Source organism: Rhipicephalus microplus, chromosome 9 (genome assembly GCF_043290135.1).
Source record: "Rhipicephalus microplus isolate Deutch F79 chromosome 9, USDA_Rmic, whole genome shotgun sequence".
NCBI lineage: Eukaryota > Metazoa > Arthropoda > Arachnida > Ixodida > Ixodidae > Rhipicephalus > Rhipicephalus microplus.
Genome location: NC_134708.1, coordinates 31446321 through 31469850, shown reverse-complemented (window position 1 = coordinate 31469850; position 23530 = coordinate 31446321). Strand labels below are relative to the sequence as shown.

The following is a 23530-nucleotide window of genomic DNA, read 5'->3' as shown; positions in this document are numbered from 1 at the left end:
GTAAACTAAGATCTTTACAAAAACATGGCGAGGCCACTGGCCAAAGCAGGGAGGCGTATATGTGTATCTACGTTGCTCTCGCTATAGTGCCTCTCAGTCACCCCGAAGAAGGCAGTAGTTGATTTCGAAACATCGGGTTTACAGCCTTTATGCAATACAGCGTTCACTTTATTGAAAGGTTGTTGGTTTGAGTCTTTCCCAGTTTAATCTGATGCGTCGCACTTATACAACTTAAAGCGAACCAAACATCAGTTCATATCATGAACGTCGCAATGAGCCGCCTCAAGCAAAACAGCGTAACATAGCCTCCATAGGAGTTCGCACAGGAGCGTCCGCTCCACCTTCTTTCCTAATCTGTCCCACAGACTTACTAAGTAGCAGTGGCGTAGCCAGGGAGTGGCACGCCAGGCCCGTGCCCCCCCCCCTCTCAAAAGTATTTTAATTGCTAAACATTTCTTTGCGAACTTCCGCGACTCTGAGCGTGCCTATCTATCTATCTATCTATCTATCTATCTATCTATCTATCTATCTATCTATCTATCTATCTATCTATCTATCTATCTATCTATCTATCTATCTATCTATCTATCTATCTATCTATCTATCTATCTATCTATCTATCTATCTATCTATCTATCTATCTATCTATCTATCTATCTATCTAACCGCTTACGTTTGGGTGCTCTCGTGGTCACCCCCTTAACTTGGCGTGCACCTAAATTAGCAGGGGAGGGTAAGATGGTTTGACGAATATGACACGCTGGTCAAGACTTGATTTATGTCACGATTTTGTCACGTACGCCGTCAAACACTTCCCGCCAGACACCGCCACACACCCACGGGCGGGTATGTGCCACAGGTGATTGACACTTAGTATTGTTACGGCGTTGGTGACTTCTGTACAAAATGCATTTACAGAGGAACAACCACAGGCAAGAGTCACAATGGCTGATTGGCACCCTTGCGCGCCTGTCAGCTGATCCTGTCCTTCCTTTACTTCATCTCCGTAACAGGATTACCGGGTGTTGGAGCGCCGTCTCGGCGCGAGTTCGGAGAAGTGCGACAGAAGTAGGGTTTCATGCGCGAAACATGAACATTGTCAACAAGTGACAAACTTAGTGACGTATTGGAGTGCAATGGCGCTTTTTCGTTGTTGACGTCGCTAACTTGACGTAGAGGGTTCTGCGTATCGGGACAAAAGTTTTTCGGAGAGACCTACACGTCGACACGGTGACTAGAGGAGCACGCGGTCACCCGGGGAAAACGTTATATTACGATGCCGGTGGTCGTAGCGGGCTTTTCGCATATCCGGTGACCTGGTGAGACGAGACTGGGCAACTTGACGAGCCATGTGAGCCCGATCAATGGCTTCGCGAGCGTACTCGGAAGCAGATGGCTTGAGAGGCAAGGTGGTTTCAAACGGCAATATGGGGTAGCGACCATACAAAAGATAAAAAGGTGAGAATCCTGTGGTGTCTTGTCGATAGGAATTATACGCGAAAGTCACAGAGGCCAACGTGGTGTCCTCGTCACGATGATCTTCGGATACGTACACCGAAAGCACCTCTGTGAGCGTGCGGTTGAGACGTTCAGTTAGGCCATTAGTTTGTGGGTGGTAGGCGGTAGATAGCTTATGCACTGTAGTACGAGATCGAAGGAGGTCATCGACAACTTTGTACAAAAAAGTGCGGCCGCGGTCCGTAAGCAGCTGTCGGGGTGCACCGTGGTGTAAGATGGCGTCATGAAGAAGAAAATCCGCGACGTCCGTGGCGCAACCGGTTGGCATGGCCTTCGTTATCGCGTAACGGGTCGCATAATCATGGGCGATGGTGATCCATTTATTTCCCTATGTCGTCGACGGAAAAGGGCCAAGAAGGTTGAGTCTCACGCGATGAAATAGTTCAGAGGGGAGCCCGATTGGGTGAAGGTATCCAGCTGGCAGCAAAGAAGGTCTTTTTCGGTGCTGGCAAAGGTCGCAAGTGGCGACATATCGACGCACGCTGCGGTACAGTCCTGGCCAGAAGAACCGACGTCGCACGCGGTCGTATGTGCGGGAAACACCGAGGTGTCCCGCTGTTGGTGCGTCGTGAAGTTGTTCAAGTATGGCAGGCCATAGATGACGAGGAATGACAAGCAGAAACTCAGCGCCTTCAGTGCTGACGTTGCAGCGGTAGAGGATGTCGTCATGCAGCACGAACATACGAGATTCAGCGTCATGGCTGTCAGACTGGATGGCGTCGATGATAGCTGCGCACTGACTCATCCCGTCGTTGTTCAATGCGCGTATCGCCGATGTCAGTAAACGCCATTACGCTGCTCTCCAGGTCAGTCGTAGCGGAATCAGGAAGGTTTACTGGATGACGAGAAAGACAGTCTGCGTCCTTGTGCAAACGGCGAGACTTGTAGCTGACACTAAACGAAAATTCCTGGAGCCTCAGAGCCCAGCAACCCAGACGTCCAGTCCAGTCGGGTCCTTCAGAGAAGTCAGCCAGCAGAGGGCGTGGTGTTCCGTAATGACGGAGAACATGCGACCATATAAATATGTCCGGAATTTGGCGATGGCCCAAACTAAATCTAAACACTCTTTCTCGGTGATGCAACAATTCCTCTCAGGGAGAGAAAGCAGGCGACTGGCGTAAGCTATCACACACTGTCTGCCGTGGCGCCACTGAGTGAGAACTGCGCCAATACCGTGGCCGCTGTCGTCGGTGCAAACTTCTGTGGCAGCAGAAGGATTAAAGTGGGCACGTATGGGGGTCGTATTTAAGTAGCCGATGAGAGCGGTGAGCGCTTGAGTCTGCTCAGGGCCCCATGAGAATGTGGTATCCTTCTTCAGTAAATCTGTGAGTGGCCTGGCAACGTCGGCGAAGTTTTTCACAAAACGACGAAAGTAGGAACATAAGCCGATGAAAGTTAGGACATCGGATGTAGACCAGGGCAGCGGAAGGCTACGGACGGCGCGGATCTTTTCGGGATCTGGTTAGATGCCATCGGCATTTACAAAATGGCCCAGAACGGTAATTTGACGGCGGCCAAATTGACATTTCATGGAGTTTATTTGTAGCCCAGCTGTTCTGAAGACTGAGAGAATTGCAGCGAGGCGGGTCAGGTGGCTGTAAAATTAGATGAAAAGACTATCGCATTGTCTAGGTGACAGAGGCAAGTGGACCACTTATAACCACGCAGGAGAGAGTCCATCATTCGTTCGAATGTGGCAATGGCGTTACATAGCCCAAAAGGCATGAGCCTAAACTAGTATACACCGTCCGGTTTAATGAAGGCCGTCTTCTCGCAGTCCGTCTCATTGACAGAAATCTGCCAGTAGCCGGACCGAAAATCAATAGTCGAGAAGTATGTAGCGCCGTGCAGGCAGTCCGATGCGTCATCGATGCGTGGTAGCGGGTGTACGTCTTTTCGCGTGATCTTGTTGAGGTGGCGATAGTCAACACAGAAGCGCCAGGTACCGTACTTTTTCTTCACAAGGACGACACGGGAGGCCCAAGGACTACTTGATGGTTCTATGGCACCTTTGTTGAGCATTTTGTCAACTTCCGCTTGGATAACTCTGCGCTCAGTGTGGGAGACATGATAGAGGCGTCGGTGAATGGGGCTGGCGTCACCAGTGTTTATACGGTGCTGAACGGTGAATGTTTGCCCTAGAGGTACGTCATCGAAATAAAAAATGTCGGTGTATGACTCGAGAAGGCGATGAATGTCGTTGGCTTTCGCAGGATTGAGGTCGGGTGCAGTCATCTTCGAGAAACGATTTGGCAGAGAACAGGTGCTGTTAGCTATAGGAGACTGAAGTAAATCAATCTTGGTGGTGAGAGCCACTATTTCGAATTCGTCAGCATTAGATACGCTGGCCAAGAACATGCCACAAAGAAGCACATAGGGCAAAAGCGGAAATTGAGAAGTGGGAGCGAGGTACAGTTGTCAGTGACAGTCCCAAGCGTATGGGGAAAGGCGCTGTTGCGCTCCTAAAGGACGTCGGTGAGAGGAAGGAGGACATATTGACAATCGGGAACCTGTGGCTGCGTGGTCAAAACGACATATGTGGCTGCCTGAGGCGACAGTCGCACATTCTGAAGAGAGCACAGGCGCGGCGGGGCAATGTGGGGTTCGGCAACTATCTGAGGCAGCTCTTGCTGAAGGACGCCGTTAGCACAATCGATAAGAGCAGAATGTATCGACAAGAAGTCCAGGCCTAGGATAACGTCATAAGGGGAGTGGTCAATCACGGCTAAAATGACAGAAGTAGTGTGGTCTTTTATACTCAAGCGGGCAGTGCACATACCGAGAACCATCGGCGTGCCACCATCGGCCACACGGAGCATTTGTGCAGCCGCTGGTGTCAGAACTTTCTTTAAACGTGTGCGTAGGCTTCAACTCATGACCGAAATGCTTGCGCCGGTGTCTACTAGTGCTTGTACAGGTACGCTGTCTACTTCAACGTCTATTACACTTCATCTGGTGGGAACGGAGAGAGGATTTGCTGCGGAAGTCGTCAATGCAGCACCACCTCCGGGAGCTGCATTTCTCAGTTTTCCGAGACGATGCGGCCGGAAGCCTCGGGGGACGAGAAGCGCCGTGGCTGGGGCGAACGGGACGATGGGCGACGTATTTGCAGTGAACGAGACTGGTGCCCACGTGGTGAAGGCGAGCGGCTGTACCAAGTCTTCCGAGAATGACCAACGGCATTGGACTCTTCGGCAGGCGAAAACGTGCGGGCGGTACCGTCGAAACAGGTTATATTGGATTGCACGAGGTGCCGAGAACCATGTATTTTGGCAGTAACGAGCAATATGTCCAACGCGGTGACAGTTGAAACATATTGGGCGGTCATCTGCAGTTTGCCACTCAGCCGGGTTGCGAGTACGTTGAGAAAACCGTCGGTCGGAGGAGGGCATCGCGAAAGGGCATTCGCTGACTCTGGGCGCGGTGACATGGCACACGGAATGCACCCCGATGTTTTCAAGCTCCTGGCGCACGAGAGCTTGAACAAGAGGAACAGTAACAGGAGTGGTATCGGTGCTGCGCGAATAGAACGCTGAGGGCGCCATTGCGCCCAGTTCGCGATGAACAATACGTGTCAGGTCTCTCGACGGCGACGGAAGTTGCGGTGCGGATTGGTCCTTGCAAGTTGATGTAGCAGTGGTGTTTGGAAGCCGGGCGAATGTTTGCAGAATGCGGCGAATTTCCACTTGCTAAAACTGACGACACTCTTTGATGATCGCGTCCACGGCGGAACAGCCCTTGCACATCAGGAGGTCCAACACGTCGTCGGCAATCCCTTTCAGGACATGCCTGTCTGTTACAAGCTGCCACTCTAGCGTCGCCAGCGCGAAGTCGGCGACGGGAATGACAGCAGGTTGGTTCGTTCCGTACGCAAGCAGAGACAGTGAAGAGATCAGAGACGTGAGAAAACAAAACAAACTTTACTCTAGTGATATGGCAGCCCACGGGATCTAATACAACACTTCAATACAACTAACAAAATACATCGACACTTGATACAACTAAAGAAATATATAACAGAAACAATAAATCAGCTTACGAGAGAGAACTATTACAAACTACACAAACTAACAAGAATATAACGACGGATGAGAAAGTTCGAAGATATAAACAGGTGAAGGCATACGTGTGATGACCGGCAGCATTGCGTCCCCGACGATCGGATGCGAGAAGTCGAAGAGAGTTCTGGCACGACTGCGATGTCGGCGGTGTTGCAACGCTGGTGGCTCCGGGAGGCTAGTGCTTGCAGGTGACTTCGAGCAGGTTGAGCTAACTCGAGGCGAAGTCCCGATGTCTACGTTGCAGACGTTAATATCGCGTCACAACTAGACGAACGGCTAAGTTTAGGTGGCCAGCCGATACAGAGCCACACTAAAAACTTCTAGAAGAGATGCTTGTTGATCTGTTTCTACACCATCTTGGTCAGCGACTAGTCTGCCTAGCAGGGCAAAATCCTGAGCTTAAATCCCCCTCGTGTCTCCTCACTCTCTTCCTTGGGGACAAGAGACCTCTACATGGGTCCAATCATGTGCGTTCAATTGATGAAAACTCCGCCCCAAAAATATTTTGACCCCACCCCTTTTTAATTGGGAGAGGGCCCTCAACTAGCGAGAGTGACAACCTGTCGGGTTGTTGTCATACGGCTTGGCCACCAGAGCTTTTCCCACGCTTTTCCCCGTGGGAACGGTCAACCGTTTGGCTCTCAGCCGGTGCGTCTCGTAGTATAATCCTTGTTCGGGGTATACTGCGGCCTTCTACGACCTTGCAGACGCCGCCGCAGTTACAAAAGGATCAAACGTCGGCGGCGACGTTCCAAGAAGAGCACCCCATTCCGCACTTCTCGGCTCCCTTTCATGCGCCCGCCGCTCTCACGGTCAGTGGGGGAGTACGGCGCCCGGTAATTGCCGTGACGCGGTGTCGCCAAAAATGGCCGTCCGTGACACTGTCCTTGTCACCTTCTGTCATGTCACTTTCAGCCCTTCTGCAGAGGGCCAGCACGTCTTGAATGTACGCGAGGTATGATTCCGTGGGGGATCGGGGCACGGTAGGCGAATTCCTTTTTGGCGGCGATCTTACGACTGGCGGTTTTGCCAAACACCTCTCGCATCTTTTCTTTGCATTGGTCCCAGCTGGTTCTTCGTTGTTTTCATACCACGCCTTCGCCATGCCTCTCAAGTAGAACAGTACATTGGCCAACTGAAGTGTGGGATCCCATCTGCTCGGCACACTCACTCGTTCGAACATGGCCAACCAGTAGTCAACGTCGACGCCATCGGTCCCGCAGAATGTACCGGGATGCTTAAGTGGCGTAAAAATGTATGGTTACGACGCCGTGTTCGTCAGAGACGCTGACGTTGGCGCGGAGGGCTCAGCATTGGCCATGGCTGGAAAACCGATGCGACATCTGCTGCGGAGCTCCGTTGCCTGGTGGTTACCCCGCACCTCTCACCGATATGTTACGGAATCGGTGACTTCTGTACAAAATGCACTTACAGAGGAAAACCCACAGGCAAGAGTCACCATGGCTGATTGGCACACTCGCAAGCCTGTCAGCTGATTTTGTCCTTCCTCTTTTTTTCACTTCATCTCCGTAACAGTATCTACCCAGAAATGACAACAACGCATGGACAATTTCAACGCGCGAGTGTTAACAAATACTCGACATCGGTAGCGTCGACCCGGTGAATGCAAAGAATAAATGTCAGGATCCCAGCTGGAATCGAACCCAAGCATTCTGTGTGGCAATGAAGCATTTAACCACAGAGCTATGCCAGGTCGTTGAACTACTTTTCAAATAGACGCTAATCTTCGTGAAACATCAATTGTGGTTGCAGTGCTGCCTACCCAATTTTATAAGCACTACATATGTACTCCTTTAAAACAGCCGTCACGTCTGATTAACGTCAATTGTGGTTAGTTGCCATGCGCTGAAGTTGATTTATGTAGCAGTGTCCGGGAGCAGCATCGTCATGAGCATCAGCGCTTTATATCAGCTTCCGGTGTTGCTAATACGCACGTTCCAGTTGGCATCGTTGCGCAAGTGCAAACAACTGGTTATATAAACATCTGCAACTCTTCAACATATGCATGTGTGTGCGTGCAACATTTCTACATATACTTAGTGTCATTTCATGACGTGTCGCTCAATAAAAAAAGTGCAACACGACCACCTTCACTCCGCATGCTTCGCATAACGTCGATTCCCACGTACGTGGAATCTGGTGATTATTTTTTTGTCATGGTAGAACCCAAATTAATTGACCAGGCCCCCATTTTAGATGAGGGGGGGGGGGTGCCCCCTTTTCCACCGGGAAGTTTCTGTTTACGCCCCTGCTCACTAAGACCTATGTGGCGCTCGAAGGCGGCCCAAGGTTGCTGATGTGGCATGCAATCGAAAGATATTTACCTACCTACTTCTACGACAGCAAAGCAGCTTGCCAAAGGAAGGCCGTAGTGAGAACCACTGCATCGTCTCATTTTCATTCTTGTATCCATTGACAACATTATTTTCTTACGCACTCGAAAATATGTGGAGTTGGGGTGGGGAGGAGCTCTGCGATAAACGCTTTTATAGCAATGTCGACAACTGGGTACGTCAGTACGATTACGTTATCGTTCAAGCAGCACCAACAACACATACGAAACAACAGACAAAACAAGCGCTTGTTTTTTTGTTTTTTTGTCTGCGGTGTTCGTGCTGTTTCAACCGTAATGAAACTTTTATACTCTTAATGCTTCCATATCTTATAGAAATGACATTCCCATTCCTCCTTTGACAATTCTTACCGTCCGGGCTGCTGAGCCGAAGGTCGCGAGTTCGATTTTTATGGAGGCGAAATGTCGGAGGCCCATGCACTATGCGATGTCGAAGCCCGTTAACGAACACGCGATGGCCGAAATTTTTGGAACCATTCACTGCGGCACACCTCGTAATCATATCATGTATTTTTCAATATTACTTATGTACAGAAGCGGCCGAACACTGAAGTGGGTCGAACTCTTATGTGCTTTCTAGTGGGTCTGCCCAAGGAGAACGCCGCTCGCGCGGAGACCCCGCGTTTTGGCCGTTACTGTCGCCATTGTGCAGACTCGCTGTGTGCCGGCTAATAAACGCCATAACAAATTGGTGGAGAGTGCTACGATCCCCTTCGATGCCCTTGGAACTACGCTCACGTACGCTGCAATCTACCATGTCCCACGACGCCTCTCAGCAAACGCCTCCTCCCATGCCACCCCCATGTCCCGGTGTCCCCAGGATCCGCGATCCACCCATCTTCACGGGCGCCGATGGCACTGACGTGGAGGACTGGCTCGCCATTTACGAGCGCGTGAGCGTCCCCAACAAATGGGACGAGGACGGCAAGTTGACAAACTTGGTGTTCTACCTTGCGGGCGTTGCAAGTTTGTGGTACACCAACCACGCGTCCGAGTTTGCAACCTGGTCCGGTTTCAAGACTGCTATCACCAACGTTTTTGGCCGCCCTGCCGTTCGCAAGCTGCAAGCTGAGCAGCGCTTACGCGATGCTGCTTCAGCAGCCTTCACGATGCTGCTTGCCAAAAACCCAGGCACAGTAGCTGAGGTCATCACGCTGTGCCAGAGCTACGAGGAGCTCCGCCGGCAGCGTTCGATGACCCGTCGCTCCACATCACGAGATGCAGGGCTTGCAGGCTTGGAAGCGAGCTGTGATCAGGTGGCACTGCTGGCAGATCTCAAGTCCTTCATACGTGAGGAAATCGCGCGGCAGTTCTCTCTCCTGCCCTTTGCCCACCCACCGGCTGCTCAACAATCGGCCCCTACCATTCTTCCACCCATCCGCCGAGCGATTGAGCAGGAAATAGCGGAGGTCATGCCTGCGTACCACCCACAACAACTTCCGGCCCCTGCACCCCCAAGTTACGCCCAAGTGGTCGCAAGGCCGCCTCCAGTCGTTCAAGCGCCTGCACCAGTGACTTACGCCGAAGCTGTCGCACGACCTCCGTCCTTTGCAGCGGGTATGCCGGCTGCATATGTTGGCGCAACCCCTCAGCCTCATTTTCAGCCCACCATGCAACCTTTCCAGACACCGTTCCGGGCGAGACCCACCCCGGCAAACCGATGGCGCACACCCGACAACCGGCCCATCTGCTTTGCTTGCGGTTACGCCGGTCACGTAGCCCGTTATTGCTCTCGACTACAGCCGGCTCCCACTTCTCCTGTTGCTGGCCACATTAGCCGTTCGTATAACGAGGAACTGCCGTCTGTGCCACTGTCGTCTCGCCCAGGTCCGTCTGCTCGAAGGTCGCCGTCTCCACGACGTCGGTCTCTGTCCCCCATGCGGCCAAGTTCTTCTGCTCATGAGCGGGAAAACTAGTCGTCGCAGTCCCAGAGGCAAGGACTGCGACGCTATCGCATTGTGAAAGCCCTCAGAGCCACCCATCTAATGTCATTGACGTGCTTGTGGACGGTGTTCATGCATCTGCTCTTATTGACACTGGAGCTGCGGTATCAGTTATGAGCGAAAACCTTTGCCGCTTGCTTCGAAAAGTGATGACGCCGATTTCTGGACTGTCCCTTCGTACCGCTAGCTCACATCGTATTAATCCTACAGCAGGCTGCACAGCTCGCGTTGTCGTTCAGGACGTTCTGTTTGTCGCCCAATTCATCATCATTCCTGCATGCTCTCATGACGTCATCTTGGGATGGGATTTTCTCTCCCGCAACGACGCCGTCATTCATTGTGCCACCGCCGAAATTGAACTCTCGCCCTTCTCGCATTTGACGCCAGAAGACGGTCCCTCGACACTGAACAAGATTCTTGTGAAAGACGATACTATAGTGCCTCCAAGCTCGACGATGGGCGTATCGGTCTACTGCACCGGTCTCTCCGACACAATTGCACTTGTTTCGCCATCCTACTGTGCTTCCAGGAGGAAAGGGTTGCTAGTACCTTTCGCGACCGTGCAAATCACCCAAGGCAACGCCGCTATTTTTGTGACCAACCCATCCCCGTACACTGTTACCTTGGTTCAAGGGGAATGTCTCGGCAGAGTGGAAGCAGTCGACGACGCACAAGTCCTGGACGCACCCGAAGACTCGCGTTGTCCCGATTCACGTACCATCAGTGCTGTTTCTACTTCTGACCCATCATCTCCTGATGTATTTGGCCCATTCATTGATGACAACCTTACGTCAGTGCAGCGTTCCCAGCTTCTAGACCTGTTGCAAGAATACCGTTCTTCTTTCGATGTCGGGCGAAGTTCTCTCGGTCGCGCGTCCACTGTTACGCATCGTATTGACACTGGGGCCCATCCACCATTACGGCAACGTCCATACCACGTGTCGCCTGCTGAACGCCGGCAAATTAACGAGCAGGTTGACGATATGCTCCGACGCGACGTCATTCGGCCCTCGGACAGTCCATGGGCGTCTCCTGTTGTTCTTGTTGCGAAGAAAGATGGTTCTGTGCGGTTCTGTGTGGACTACAGATGGCTCAATAAGATCACTCGCAAGGATGTCTACCCACTGCCGCGCATCGACGACGCAATGGACAGCCTTCACGGAGCCCAATTTTTTTCTTCTCTCGATCTGCGCTCGGGGTACTGGCAAGTACCCCTGGCTGATGACGCTCGACCGAAGACTGCCTTCATCACACCCGACGGCTTGTACGAATTCAACGTCATGCCGTTTGGTCTGTGTAATGCACCTGCGACATTTGAGCGCATGATGGACACCGTACTGCGCAACTTGAAATGGCACACGTGCTTGTGTTACCTCGATGACGTTGTTGTCTTCGCTCCAGATTTCTCCACCCATCTCCAACGTCTAAAAGAAGTTTTCGCACGTGTGAGCAATGCCGGCTTGCAACTAAATCTGAAGAAGTGCCGCTTTGCAGCACGCCAACTCACCATCCTAGGGTACGTCGTGTCCAAGGATGGCATTCTTCCTGACCCAGCCAAGCTTCGGGCCGTGGCCGAATTTCCAAAACCTGCGTCCGTCAAAGAACTGCGTAGTTTCGTGGGCCTGTGCTCATACTTCCGACGCTTTATACGAAACTTCGCCACGATTATATCACCGCTGACGAAGCTCCTCGGAAGTAACGGGCCCCTCAATTCGTGGTCGTCAGAGTGCGACAACGCGTTCTTGAAGCTCCGCCACTTGTTGACGTCTCCTCCCATTCTCCGCCACTATGTCCCTACGGCCCCAACAGAAGTGCACACGGACGCCAGTGGTGTAGGCCTCGGCGCTGTCCTGGCGCAGCGCAAACCCGGTTCTCTGATTATGTTGTGACATATGCAAGCCGTACGCTCACAAGAGCCGAGACAAACTACACCGTCACGGAAAAAGAGTGCCTGGCGATCGTCTGGGCTCTTACAAAGTTTCGACCTTATTTGTATGGTCGCCCATTCGATGTCGTCACTGACCATCATGCACTATGCTGGCTGTCATCATTGAAGGATCCCTCAGGCCACCTCGCCCGTTGGGCTCTTCGCTTACAAGACTACGACATCCGCGTCCTCTACCGCAACGGACGCCAGCATGCTGACGCCGACGCCCTCTCGCGCTCCCCTCTGCCTGAAGCTAACGTGCTCTGCTCAGTATCCTCGGTTGTTGTTTCTGCCATTGATGTTGACATTATCGCTACCGAACAGCGAAAGGATAATTGGATCGCCCAACTGATCGACTTGCTCTCTGATCCGTCCGCAACGCCATCCACGCGTGCCTTGCGTCGTCGAGCTCACCATTTCGCCATTCGTGACGGCCTCCTACACCGACGCAATTACGACGCCGATGGCCGACAGTGGCTACTCGTGATACCCCGCAGTCTGCGGTCGGAGATATGTGAATCCTTCCATTCTGATCCACAGTGCGCGCACTCTGGGGTATTCAAAACCTACCATCGCATTAGACAACGCTACTTCTGGCGCGGGATGTACCGCTACGTCCAGCAGTTCGTTCGCTCCTGTCTCGCTTGCCAACGCCGCAAACCGTCCGCACACATGTCACCAGCCGGTCTGCAACCGCTACCTTGCCCTGACCGTCCGTTTGGGCGCATAGGTATCGATTTGTACGGACCACTTCCTCTGACGTCCACTGGCAACCGCTGGGCCATCGTCGCCGTAGATCATTTAACGCGATACGCCGAAACCGCCGCTCTCCCTGCGGCTACTGCGCGTGATGTTGCGTCCTTCCTACTACATCGATTTATATTGCGCCACGGTCCACCCCAGGAGCTTCTCAGCGATCGAGGCCGTGTCTTCTTGTCAGAAGTCGTCGATGCCATTCTCACCGAGTGCCATTCTGTCCATCGCAAAACTACTGCTTACCACCCGCAGACGAATGGTCTGACCGAACGCTTTAACCACACCCTCGGCGACATGCTGTCGATGTACGTCGCCGCCAACCACACGAATTGGGATACCATACTGCCCTTCGTCACTTACGCCTACAACACCGCCCCTCAGAGCACGACTGGTTTTTCACCTTTCTTTTTGCTGTACGGAAGGCACCCGTCACACATCATCGACACGATACTCCCGTACACGCCGGATCCATCTGAGTGTACACCTATTTCCGAGACCGCCAGGCTTGCTGAAGAGTGTCGCGAGCTTGCCAAGACTTTTACGGCGCATGAGCAAGAGCGGCAGAAGAATATTCGTGATGGCTCCGCCACTTCTGAGCCCACCTTCCTTCCTGGTTCCCTTGTATGGCTCTCAATCCCGACCTCTGTAGCTGGCCTTTCTTCCAAACTACTCCCGAAATATGAAGGTCCCTACCGTGTGATCGAGCGCACATCTCCGGTCAACTATCTTATCGAGCCAATTGAACAATCTTCGGACATGCGCCGCCGCGGGCGCGACATAGTCAACGCGGAGCGTCTGAAGGCTTACTATGACCCGCTCGTAGTGACAAGCTGTTAGGTCGCCAGGCGGCTCCCTCTTCGACCCCGGGGTAATTGTACAGAAGCCGCCGAACACTGAAGTGGGTCGAACTCTTATGTGCTTTCTAGTGGGTCTGCCCAAGGAGAACGCCGCTCGCGCGGAGACCCCGTGTTTTGGCCGTTACTGTCGCCATTGTGCAGACTCGCTGTGTGCCGGCTAATAAACGCCATAACACTTATTATAGTTTACAGTTCATTATTGTCATGATACCAGAGACGAAACGTGACATCATGAGTCGCCTGGTTAGACCTCTTTATCCACCCTGTCCATTCTTCATACAACGGAACTTCATTGAAAAAAAAAAGAAATAAAAGAGCACAATGACATTGCAGAGAACTAGGAGAAAGCTCATACAAAAAAAAAGAATACAACAAGGCTTCGAAAATTGGTTAGAAAGCATACGCGTACACGCATCATTGCAAAGCAAAAAAAATGGCAGTATATCCATGGAGTGAAAGATGCAGAGTGGGGCGAAGCATTCGTCCGTCCATTCGTTCTTGCCTCCGTCCGTCCATGAGTCCGTCTGAGTGACCGTCCATGCGTCCATCCGCCCGTCCGTGCGTGCATCTGTTCGTGCGCCCGTCTCTGTGTTCGTCCATGCATCCGCCTCTGCGTCCGTTCCTGCGTCCATCCATGCAACTGTCTGTGTGTCCGTTCGTCCATCTATTCAAAACTCCAAGTACCCCAATCTCGCATCTTTTCATCATATATTCCCCATATAGAAGCACCGCCATCCAGCGGACATTCCAAGGACTAAACGAGAGGTGGCATACGCACTCTTTCTTACGGCTTGCGCTTCGGGTCTACTTCCCACTTTTAACCACCTCGAGTTCATGGTATATACTAGTTCATTGTATTCATGGCACTGCGGCTCAACGCTCGCTAAACTTTTCTAAAGCTAAGAAGGTTACACCCAGCGAGTATAACGTAGCAACCCTTTCTTCTCAGATAGTGCTCAATGTACATGCCAATGGCTGCTAATGGGGATCGCAACGTGCGCGTTAACTAAAAGCCGAATGCTCCTGTCTCTCATTCCCCATTAGCAGCCATTGGCATGTACATTTAGCCCTATCTTTTATTGTTCAATAACGCACAGAAGAAATCTCTTACCGGCACCACCTCGGAGGTCAAAATGTTATACTTGTTACACACTACAACGGCTACGAGGGACGAACGGGTGCCGCTATAAGGAGCTTTGCCCCTAAACGTAGAGAGAAAGAGAGCAGTAGTAGTACAGACACCGGTGTTCTAAATGGGAACATAAATGCAGGCTTTCGTGCATGAACAGCCACATGAGTGGTTACATACACAACTTTTATGCAGATACATATGAGAAAATGCTTGTAGTACTTCAGATTTTTTTATTGTCATACCGTAGCGAGAAACCAGCCATCGAATATCTGTGCAAAACCTATCAATGTACTATCAGCGTGACATGAAACCTGACCAGCGGCAAGCCTTTGCGATGCTATAGTGCCCGCCGTCCACTCATCACTACGAACAGGCGCGCATATATGCGGAAAACTGCCGAACAGGATGCGCGCGCCTGTCGACGGTGATAACTGGACGGCACGCACTACACTATCGCAAAGGCTTGCCGCTGTTCGGGTTTCATTTGACGCTCATAGTAGTACTTCCTACGAACATCGCCTGCTCGAAAGTCGGCTGATCTCTTTGCGATATCAAGGCCATAACGCTCGTATGGACGACTGAAACAAAAACGCCGCTCGGTCTTCCTCGCGCAACGGATTCCTCGTGTCCTGATAAGAAACGTCGTCGCCGCCGGAGTGGAACCGAGGCGTATGCAGATAACGCGCAACGAACGGGTTGGTTGTGTTTCCCTTGATAAAGATTCGCAACCACAGTGTTGCCAGTGGTGGGTGTAATGTGTATCCTGGAACCATCGAGATCCAGAGCATTTCGTCTGCTGCCTTCGTCGTCGAGCGAGCCTGTCACTGCTCTCCGTAATGTTTCAGTTCCCAGCGAGACAGCGCACAGCGAGATAGCACACCTCTCAGTGCGAGGGCTTGTTATCATCTATTCGCCGGGATAGGAAGCCACATACGCCGGTCGTGGTCTTACGTGCAGCATATGCCAGAGGCTTTCTACGATGACGGAAGAAGGCGAATCCAGCCTTGAGGGACCCTCTCCGTCGAGCCGATACCAACTGTATCCCGTAGATATAGTCTACCACAGTAACCACAAAACCGGAGAATATTGCGTCTACGTCTTCGCCAAGCATGTCGGCGGGGGTATGGATTCTCCGGACCGGCGAAGACTCGTCGTAGTCGAAGTGACGGGATGGATGCCATACATGTTCCTCAAGGTCAAGGACGACGACGTCGAGAAGATGGAAAGAACAGTTCTCGAGTTTCTTGAACAAGCCCGCGCCAAAGTTAATTTTCGTGCCAGATTCTCGCACAATATTAACTCCTCGAGTGACCTGAAGTTCATCGACGGATACGGCTACCGCCCGGACGACGCAAAGGAAAGATTCATGAAAGTGTTCGTCAGTGATCCAGGTGTGTATAAAAAGTTTGCAGAGATCGTACCGTACAAAGTGTACATGGCGCAGGTGGACCCCGTGTGCCAGTTTAAAATCGACGTTGGGTTGGCACATCCCAGCAAGCTCCTCTGCTTGGCGCCCAAAATTTTGCAATACGACGGACCAAACGGAAGTCTACGAATGAGCACGTCGTTTCGAGACCTCGAGGTTATCGACAACAAAAGTAAGGAGACTCCCGCATTGAAAGCCATGAGCATCCACATCAAGTGCACTTCTGAGTCTCGTGCGTTTCCCAAGGCCGAAAACATGGGCGACCAGATCATTCAGATAGCCTCGGTTACCACATCCGACATGCTACGCGCCAGACACGACAACGCGCACTTTGAGAAATGCGTCTTCGTTGTCGGCTCCTGTGACTCCGTAGAGGACGTGGACGTGAGGTGTTACGACAGTGAGACCAGAATGCTCGAGGAGTTTAGGAAACACGTGGTTTCGACTGATCCGGACATCATCACGGGCTACAAGGTGAGAAGTTTCGATTGGCCCTACATTCTGGATAGGTTCCGTCTCTTTAAGAGGTTTAATATATGGCCCTCGTTTTCACGGCGCCGTGACAGCGGAAACTGGTCTTACTACTCACGCACTGACAAAGATATCGTATGTTCACACGACCGCATCCTCATCGACATGTGTGACGTCATAAAGACTGAACGAAAGCTTAGATCGGACAGCTTGCACAGCGTTGTCGCGGAGTTTCTTCCTGATGAAGCACCGTTGGACGACCTCAAATGCTCTGAAATCAAAAAGGTCGACGAGGGCCCATTAACCACGACAACCAGTATAGCCCGATGCGGCGTGACGCGCGCCCTCATTCCACTGAAACTGATGATGAAGTTCAAAACAGCCATGTCCATACTAGAGCTATCCAACATAACTGGTGTCCCAATGCGGTACATATACGACCGGGGCCAACAAGTGCGCGTCATGACCCTCATCGCCAGGGAGGCCTACTCTCGTCAGACGTTATTCCCGGCAATGACAGTAGGTGCCACGGAACAACCAGACAGCCTGAATGACGACGGCAACGACTCTAGTACCGACAGTAGTGATGGCGAGGAAGAAAACAAAGCACAACCTTCATCTTCTAGAAAAAGAAAGGCGGAAAGTAGTAATTCTGGTGACGTTCGCTATCAAGGAGCCAAGGTGGTCGAACCAAAGATTGGATATTACGACGATCCTGTCTGCACGCTGGACTTCGCTTCCCTCTATCCGAGTGTCATCATCGCGATGAACTTGTGCTACTCTACTCTGCGCCTGCAGAACTCAAAACGACAAAGAGTGGATGCTCAAAAAGAAGGCAAAAAAGACAGAGAAGACGATGGCGATTGCTACAAGTACGCCCAAGGCAAGCCTTCCCCTGCGCGCGCGATGAGTTCGTGCCCGAAATCGTCAGGAAGGGAATCTTGCCAACAATCTTGGAAGGCTTGCTGAAATCAAGAAAGCAAGTGAAGGAGGAGATGAAAGAAAGGAAAGACGATCCTTTTATGTGGTCTGTCCTCAACGAGCGCCAGTTAGCCATCAAAAAGTGCGCTAACTCAGTGTACGGTTTCACGGGCACCAAGGAAAATGGATTGCTGTCCTGCGTTGAAATCGCTCGATCTGTGACGGCCTACGGGAGGACCCTGTTGAACAAGACCATTGATTACGTGGAGAAGTTTGCCCAGCACACCGTGATTTACGGAGATACCGATTCGGTGATGATTCTCTGTCGAGGCAAAACAGTAGCCGAAGCCATGAACATGGGCGAAATTCTGGCCGAGCGCATTTCCGATCTCTTCCCTCACCCCATACGATTGGAGTTTGAGAAGGTATACAGACCTTATATTCTTGTGGGAAAGAAAAGGTATGCAGGTGCCATGTACTCTGCGAACCCGGAGTCGCACGACAAGATTGACATCAAGGGACTAGACACTGTACGCAGAAATTGTACGCTGTACGTGTCGCGAATCACGAAAGACTGCATTCAAGACATCATCGAGAAAGGGAACATCGATGCCGCAGTAGAGAGAGCCAGGAAGGCCGTTGATGACCTACTCTCAGGTGGCGTGGACGCTGCAGAGCTGATCTTGTACAGGACGCACGCCAAGAAGAAGTACAAGAGTGCACAGGCGCACTTGTGTGTCGTCGACAAAAGGATCGCAAGGGGTGGCGAACCGGCAAAAGTGGGTGATCGTATTCCTTACGTCATATGCAAGGAATGGGTGACGGACGAAGAGGAACTCCAAAAGCAGCGTAAAGACCGACCGCATGAATTCGCTGAGGGCGAGAATAGGGCGGTGCAGCGCAAAGTCGCGTACAGGGCAGAAGACCCGGATTACGTTAGAGAAAAAGGCTTGTCCATTGACTACGCTTACTACGAGTGCAAACAGCTAAAGAGGCCTCTACTCAGATTGTTTGGACCTGTACTAGGTGGGGAGAAGAAGGCCGCCAGCAAAATATGGCCCACCAACAACTAGACTGCGTAACAGGAAGAGAATTCTTACTTTGTGGCTCAGTAGTGGAAGCCCCCCCCCCCACCCCCTTTTTTTTTACTTTCCGAGAAACCTACAACTTTTTTCAATAAACGGCCTGTTTGAGGAACAATTTTGCCCTTGTAATGTGTTGTCTGCTATTCAAGACGCAACACACGTGCTAACGTGAGACTAAGTAGTTTATTAAGTAGTTTAAAACTAAGTAGACATCGCAGCATGAATGTACACAGTAGGGATGCTCACATGCTATAGCGAGATGTCATGCGCATATGAGCTCATTTTTCCTATGTACTCTTTTTTACCAGGTATGCGCAGAGAAGTGCATTTTTTTCTTCTCATCTTTTTATATACGTGCGTACATTTATACAAACGTGAACGCTTCGGAAAAATCACAAGTGTTAAAAAATGAGCGACTTTGTTCGTCGCAGTTGAACTGCTAGAGCTCATTACGGTGAAAAAGAAACGGTCGAGCTGTCTGGCATAAAAGAACAGAGCTCTAACTTGGAACTGTTGGAATTTAGTGCTATGTCCCACACTTGTGCCAGTCTGCTCAGCCGTTTCTTTTTTATCGTAATGCGCTATACCAGTTCAAGTACTCTGGCAAAATGAGCATTTTCTTCAAAAGAAGGGGTTTGTATAGAATCACAATTGCCCTGCCGTGGTGGTCTAGTGGCTAAGGTACTCGGCTGCTGACCCACAGTTTGCGGGATCGAATCCCGGCTGCGGCGGCTGCATTTACGATGGAGGCGAAAATGTTGTAGGCCCGTGTGCTCAGATTTGCGTGCACGTTAAAGAACCCCAGGTGGTCGAAATTTCCGGAGCCCTCCACTACGGCGTCTCTCAAAATCATAGCGTGGTTTTGGGACGTTAGACTTCACAAATCAATCAAATAAATAGAATCACAATTTGCTCCGCTTCTCAGTAAGTTATCTTTAGTCGACCTGGACAAAAATATACCAGGTTTGTCCTCTGGTGTAGGTATTCGGGAATTATTTACGTACAGCGACAATTACCTCATAATTTTGCGTAACCGAGTTTCTCGTGAACCGCCAGTTGCTAACGTAGTCATTTTGTTTCGACGGTGCCTGAACACTTCGTCACTAACGAATGAACTGCCGACTAGTGATGGGAAGCTCCACTTCCTCGATATCAGGTTCACGTTCCTTGATAACCGGACTTGTATGAACCTACAGGCAACAAGCAGTTCTTGCTGTTCATCTCTGCTCACACTAAACTCGATAAAAGAAGCATCATTAGAACACGTGTAGTGTCCTCCTTTCTTGTCGTTGTGTTACTTTGCACTGAACATTGCCTCATGTCTCACAGACCAGGCTGAATTTTGCCCCTGGTGTCGTTCATTAGCAGCACTATGTTTGTGTATCGGTGACTGTTAATTCTAATCAGAAAAAAGAATGGAGCACTGGGTGGCGTGTCTTTCTTTGATGTAGAAGTACCTGGCCCACAAGACCCATTGGACTCCGTCATATGTAACTGCAAACACAAATCAATAACTCCCAAAAGAGACAGCCAGACAACTTTAGCTTCTTATGGAAGCCGCCTCGCCAACCCTGCAATATAAATGGACTTACCCGCTGCTTCAGAGCCACCGTTCTCTACTGATTGAACGCTTCCTCATGGTCAGCTTGAGACGAGCTCATTAAAGCTGCTCCTTTCTATTGTTAACGCTTGGTGTCGTAGTACAGCTTTATTGCATCTTGACAATATCATACTTGTAAGCAGCTTCACATAGAAGGTCTCGCTTAAGATGGCCGTCAGTGGCGATGTGCCACAGAAATTAGGCCTATCCCGCAACACCCTACTTCCACTAAAAACGAAGAATGCACCAGCTAGTTATTCAGTTGCATTTGCTCAACTTATGTGGCACATACACCTTTATTATGATGCTAGTTTAGTGATAAGACTTTCACATTTCTGTGGTGCTTTCCCGTTCAGGATTTCCGAATCCGTTGCCAAGGGTCCCGGACAAATTAGGCTCGATCAACAGCTACGTTGTTGAATATCAATAATCGTTAATGAACGAATACGCACAAGGTGTCGCCAATACACTCCATTCCCTTGTTCTTAATACAACAGACTTCCATGGCTACATGTCAGACTACTCCAGGTGGTCGAAATTTCTGGAGCCCTTCCCTATACGGCCTCTCTCATAATCATATGGTGGTTTTGGGAAACAGGCTTCTATAAACTCCCTTCACGAGGTACCAGCCCTTACCCGCATCGGTGGTCTAGTGGCAAAGGCACTTGGCTGCTAACCCGCAGGTTGCGGGATCGAATCCCGGCCGTGACGACCGCACTTTCGAAGGAGGCGAAATTGCTTGAGTCCCGTGCGCTTAGACTTAGGTGCACGTTAAAGAACCCCAGGTGGTCAAAATTTCTGGGGGCCTCCACTACGGCGTCTCTCATAAGCATGGGACCTTTAGGGACGTCGAAACCCAGCAATTATTAATAGTACCAGCTCATCTACCCTGGAATCTTAATCTCTTAAGTAAATCTTCCTGCGGAGAGTGCTAAATGTGCCCTCTTTCAAGTACTTGTGTTCTCGAAAGGACAATAAATTGAAAAAAGATTTTTTACTAATTAGTAACTAAACCCTTTAGAATAGCAACAACACTGTTCTTGCGTGACAACAGGATAAGGGTGAGAAAAGTCGAAAAAAGAAGGGCATGCAGGTATGACATCACCTCGTAGTTCACACACCTATGCTCACGGCGCAGTAATACATACTGAAGGCGTCTTCAGTGGCGCACAAGCTGACTTGTCCAACAGGAGGTAGGCAGTCCTTTGATTGGACGAAAGACTCAACGTACCAAGTTTAAGCGAATTTCCAGCGATGACACATAATAAATCCAGATCTTCTGTATGCAAAGCAACTATACAGGAATGAATTTTTTTAATAGATTTGTTTTTAGGAAAGTTGAGGCCCATGGGAGGCGACGGCTGCTATCTTTGGTCTTTACTTACATGGTAGTTGTGGTAAAATGTTGAGCAATCATAAAATACACAACTGAAGGAATATTGGGCATTCGCGTACGCAATAACTGTGATATAATAAGAACGTCCGCGTAACATAACAGTCCACAAAGCATCAACGTTAAAACAACTGAAATGTCTGCATGTCACGACAGTTGATCAAGCTGCTTGCAGAGAAGATATTCAACATTTACTAATAATCCCCTAATTGTCGCAGGATAACTGCAACCATCATGCTCAAAGAAACAACTGCTGAACAGACCACGCTTCACACAAATGGCCCACAGCATCGGGCGCGAAGGTTTTAAGGTATGTTCCCAACCTGTGATAAGTGCACTTTTCATGCACTTTAACTCATTTGAATTTGTGCCATAATTACACGTTACAGCCCAAACACACAATATACCCTACTCCGTTCCTAGCTTCATTGTCTGTTGTTTAAATTGAATCTGGCTAAATAAATTTTAACACAAACTAAACGGCCGGTAAGCGGATTATTGTTCTTACACCACTGGTGGAATGAAAATCACTTCAGTTAAACTGATCTCACTTGCATCAAGTAAAAATGAAGTCACCAGGATATTATAGCTACTCGATGGCAAGTAACAACAAAACGACATAGGACAACTGAGTTAAGCAAATCATTTTTCAGTAAAACTTTACTACAAAAAGCGGGGAAATTGGAAAACGAGCCATTGCAACAGAAACATCAGCAAACCCGCCATGGCTCGACTGCTGACCCGCAGATCACTGGATCGAATTCCGGTCGTGGCGGCGACATTTTCAATCAAGGGCAAAACTCTGCAGGCCTGTCTGTTCAGATAAAGGTGCACGTTATAAAACCATAGGTAGTCAAAATTTTTGGAACCCTCCATTGTAGTTTAGGGACGCTAAATCCCGGCAATTACTGTTAATTGTGTTAGTAGAGACAGTAGCGATTCCGTGCTATCAGCAGAATGTTGTTGTGTCTTGGCGTTCTAATGTATTTTACTGTATTCTATACATTCCTAATGTTCAGACCCTTCCGTGACTGTCACAAGATGCGTAAGCCGAAACAAAAGCTATGTTAGTGGTATGTACACGGAATGCCCCTTAGATTGTGTTAACCATAAAGGTTCGCTGTTTCTCCAGAGCGTTCACACTCTGTGACTGGCTCATAAGTTGACTTCTCGGCCGACTAAAAAATGGCTCGTACACAGTCACCTTAATTGCTTTAAAATATCCATGACTGTCATAAAGCGTTCAATTCGTGCGAAGCGTGCGGTATATACACTGGGAAAGTCCCACAGGAGGTGTTCAGCCAGAAAGTGTGTTTCTCTCCTGTGGAGTTTAGATTTTTGCAACTGGCTCGGTGACTGGACCACTGGTAGACTCGGTGATTGGCTCGCTGACTGGAAGAGGAAGACTTCGGATTGCTACCCTATAATTTAGAAGGAATGTGGGAATGCAAAACAAATAATAATAATATGTGAGGTTTCGCGTCTTCGAACCACGATACGATTAACAGAGACATTGTAGTGGAGGGCTCACCACGCAGCGGTGGTCTAGTGGCTAAGGTTCTCGGCTGCTGACCCGCAGGTGGCGGGATCAAATTCCGGCTGCGGCGGCTGCATTTCCGATGGAGGCGGAAGTGCTGTAGGGCCGTGTGCCCAGATTAGGGTGCTCGTTAAAGAACTCCCAGGTGGTCGAAATTTCCGGAGCCTTCCACTACGGCGTCTCTCATAACCATATGGTGGTTTTGGGACGTTAAACCCGACATATCAATCAATCAGTGGAGGCCTCCGGAAATTTCGACCATCTGGCGTTCCTTAACGTGCACTGAAGTCGCAGAGTAGATGGTCCTCTACCATTTCGCCTCACCAAAATGCGACAGCCGCTGACGGAATCGAACCCGCGACTTTCCGGTCGGCGGCCAAGCACCTAAGTGACTAATCCACCAGGGCGTACCATTATTGAAAGAGAGGAAGAAAAGCCTGCGACTACACCGTAGGCTACAATACAAAACAAAACAGTCATGACCACAGCACCGTCCAAGCACTGCACACAAGTATTGTCCACAAAACAT

The 23530-nt window shown here is 50.3% G+C and overlaps 1 protein-coding gene across 1 annotated transcript; it reads left to right on the top strand.

The window, feature by feature from the left end:
- The first annotated feature begins 15095 nt into the window (after positions 1-15095).
- Positions 15096-20755, top strand: LOC119164966 (DNA polymerase delta catalytic subunit). The gene is made up of 2 exons (XM_075873415.1): positions 15096-17255; positions 17354-20755. The coding sequence occupies exons 1-2, from the start codon at positions 15548-15550 to the stop codon at positions 18457-18459; spliced, it is 2814 nt and encodes a 937-aa protein (XP_075729530.1). The 5' UTR covers positions 15096-15547; the 3' UTR covers positions 18460-20755.
- Positions 20756-23530: the final 2775 nt, after the last annotated feature.

What these genes read in the sequence shown, in the direction of transcription:
- LOC119164966 (XM_075873415.1), top strand. Translation starts at nt 15,548, where the DNA reads ATGACGGAAGAAGGCGAATCCAGCCTTGAGGGACCCTCTCCGTCGAGC. An exon ending in CTTGTGCTACTCTACTCTGC is followed by an intron (nt 17,256 to 17,353) that starts GCCTGCAGAACT and finishes GCCCAAGGCAAG; the next exon opens with CCTTCCCCTGCGCGCGCGAT.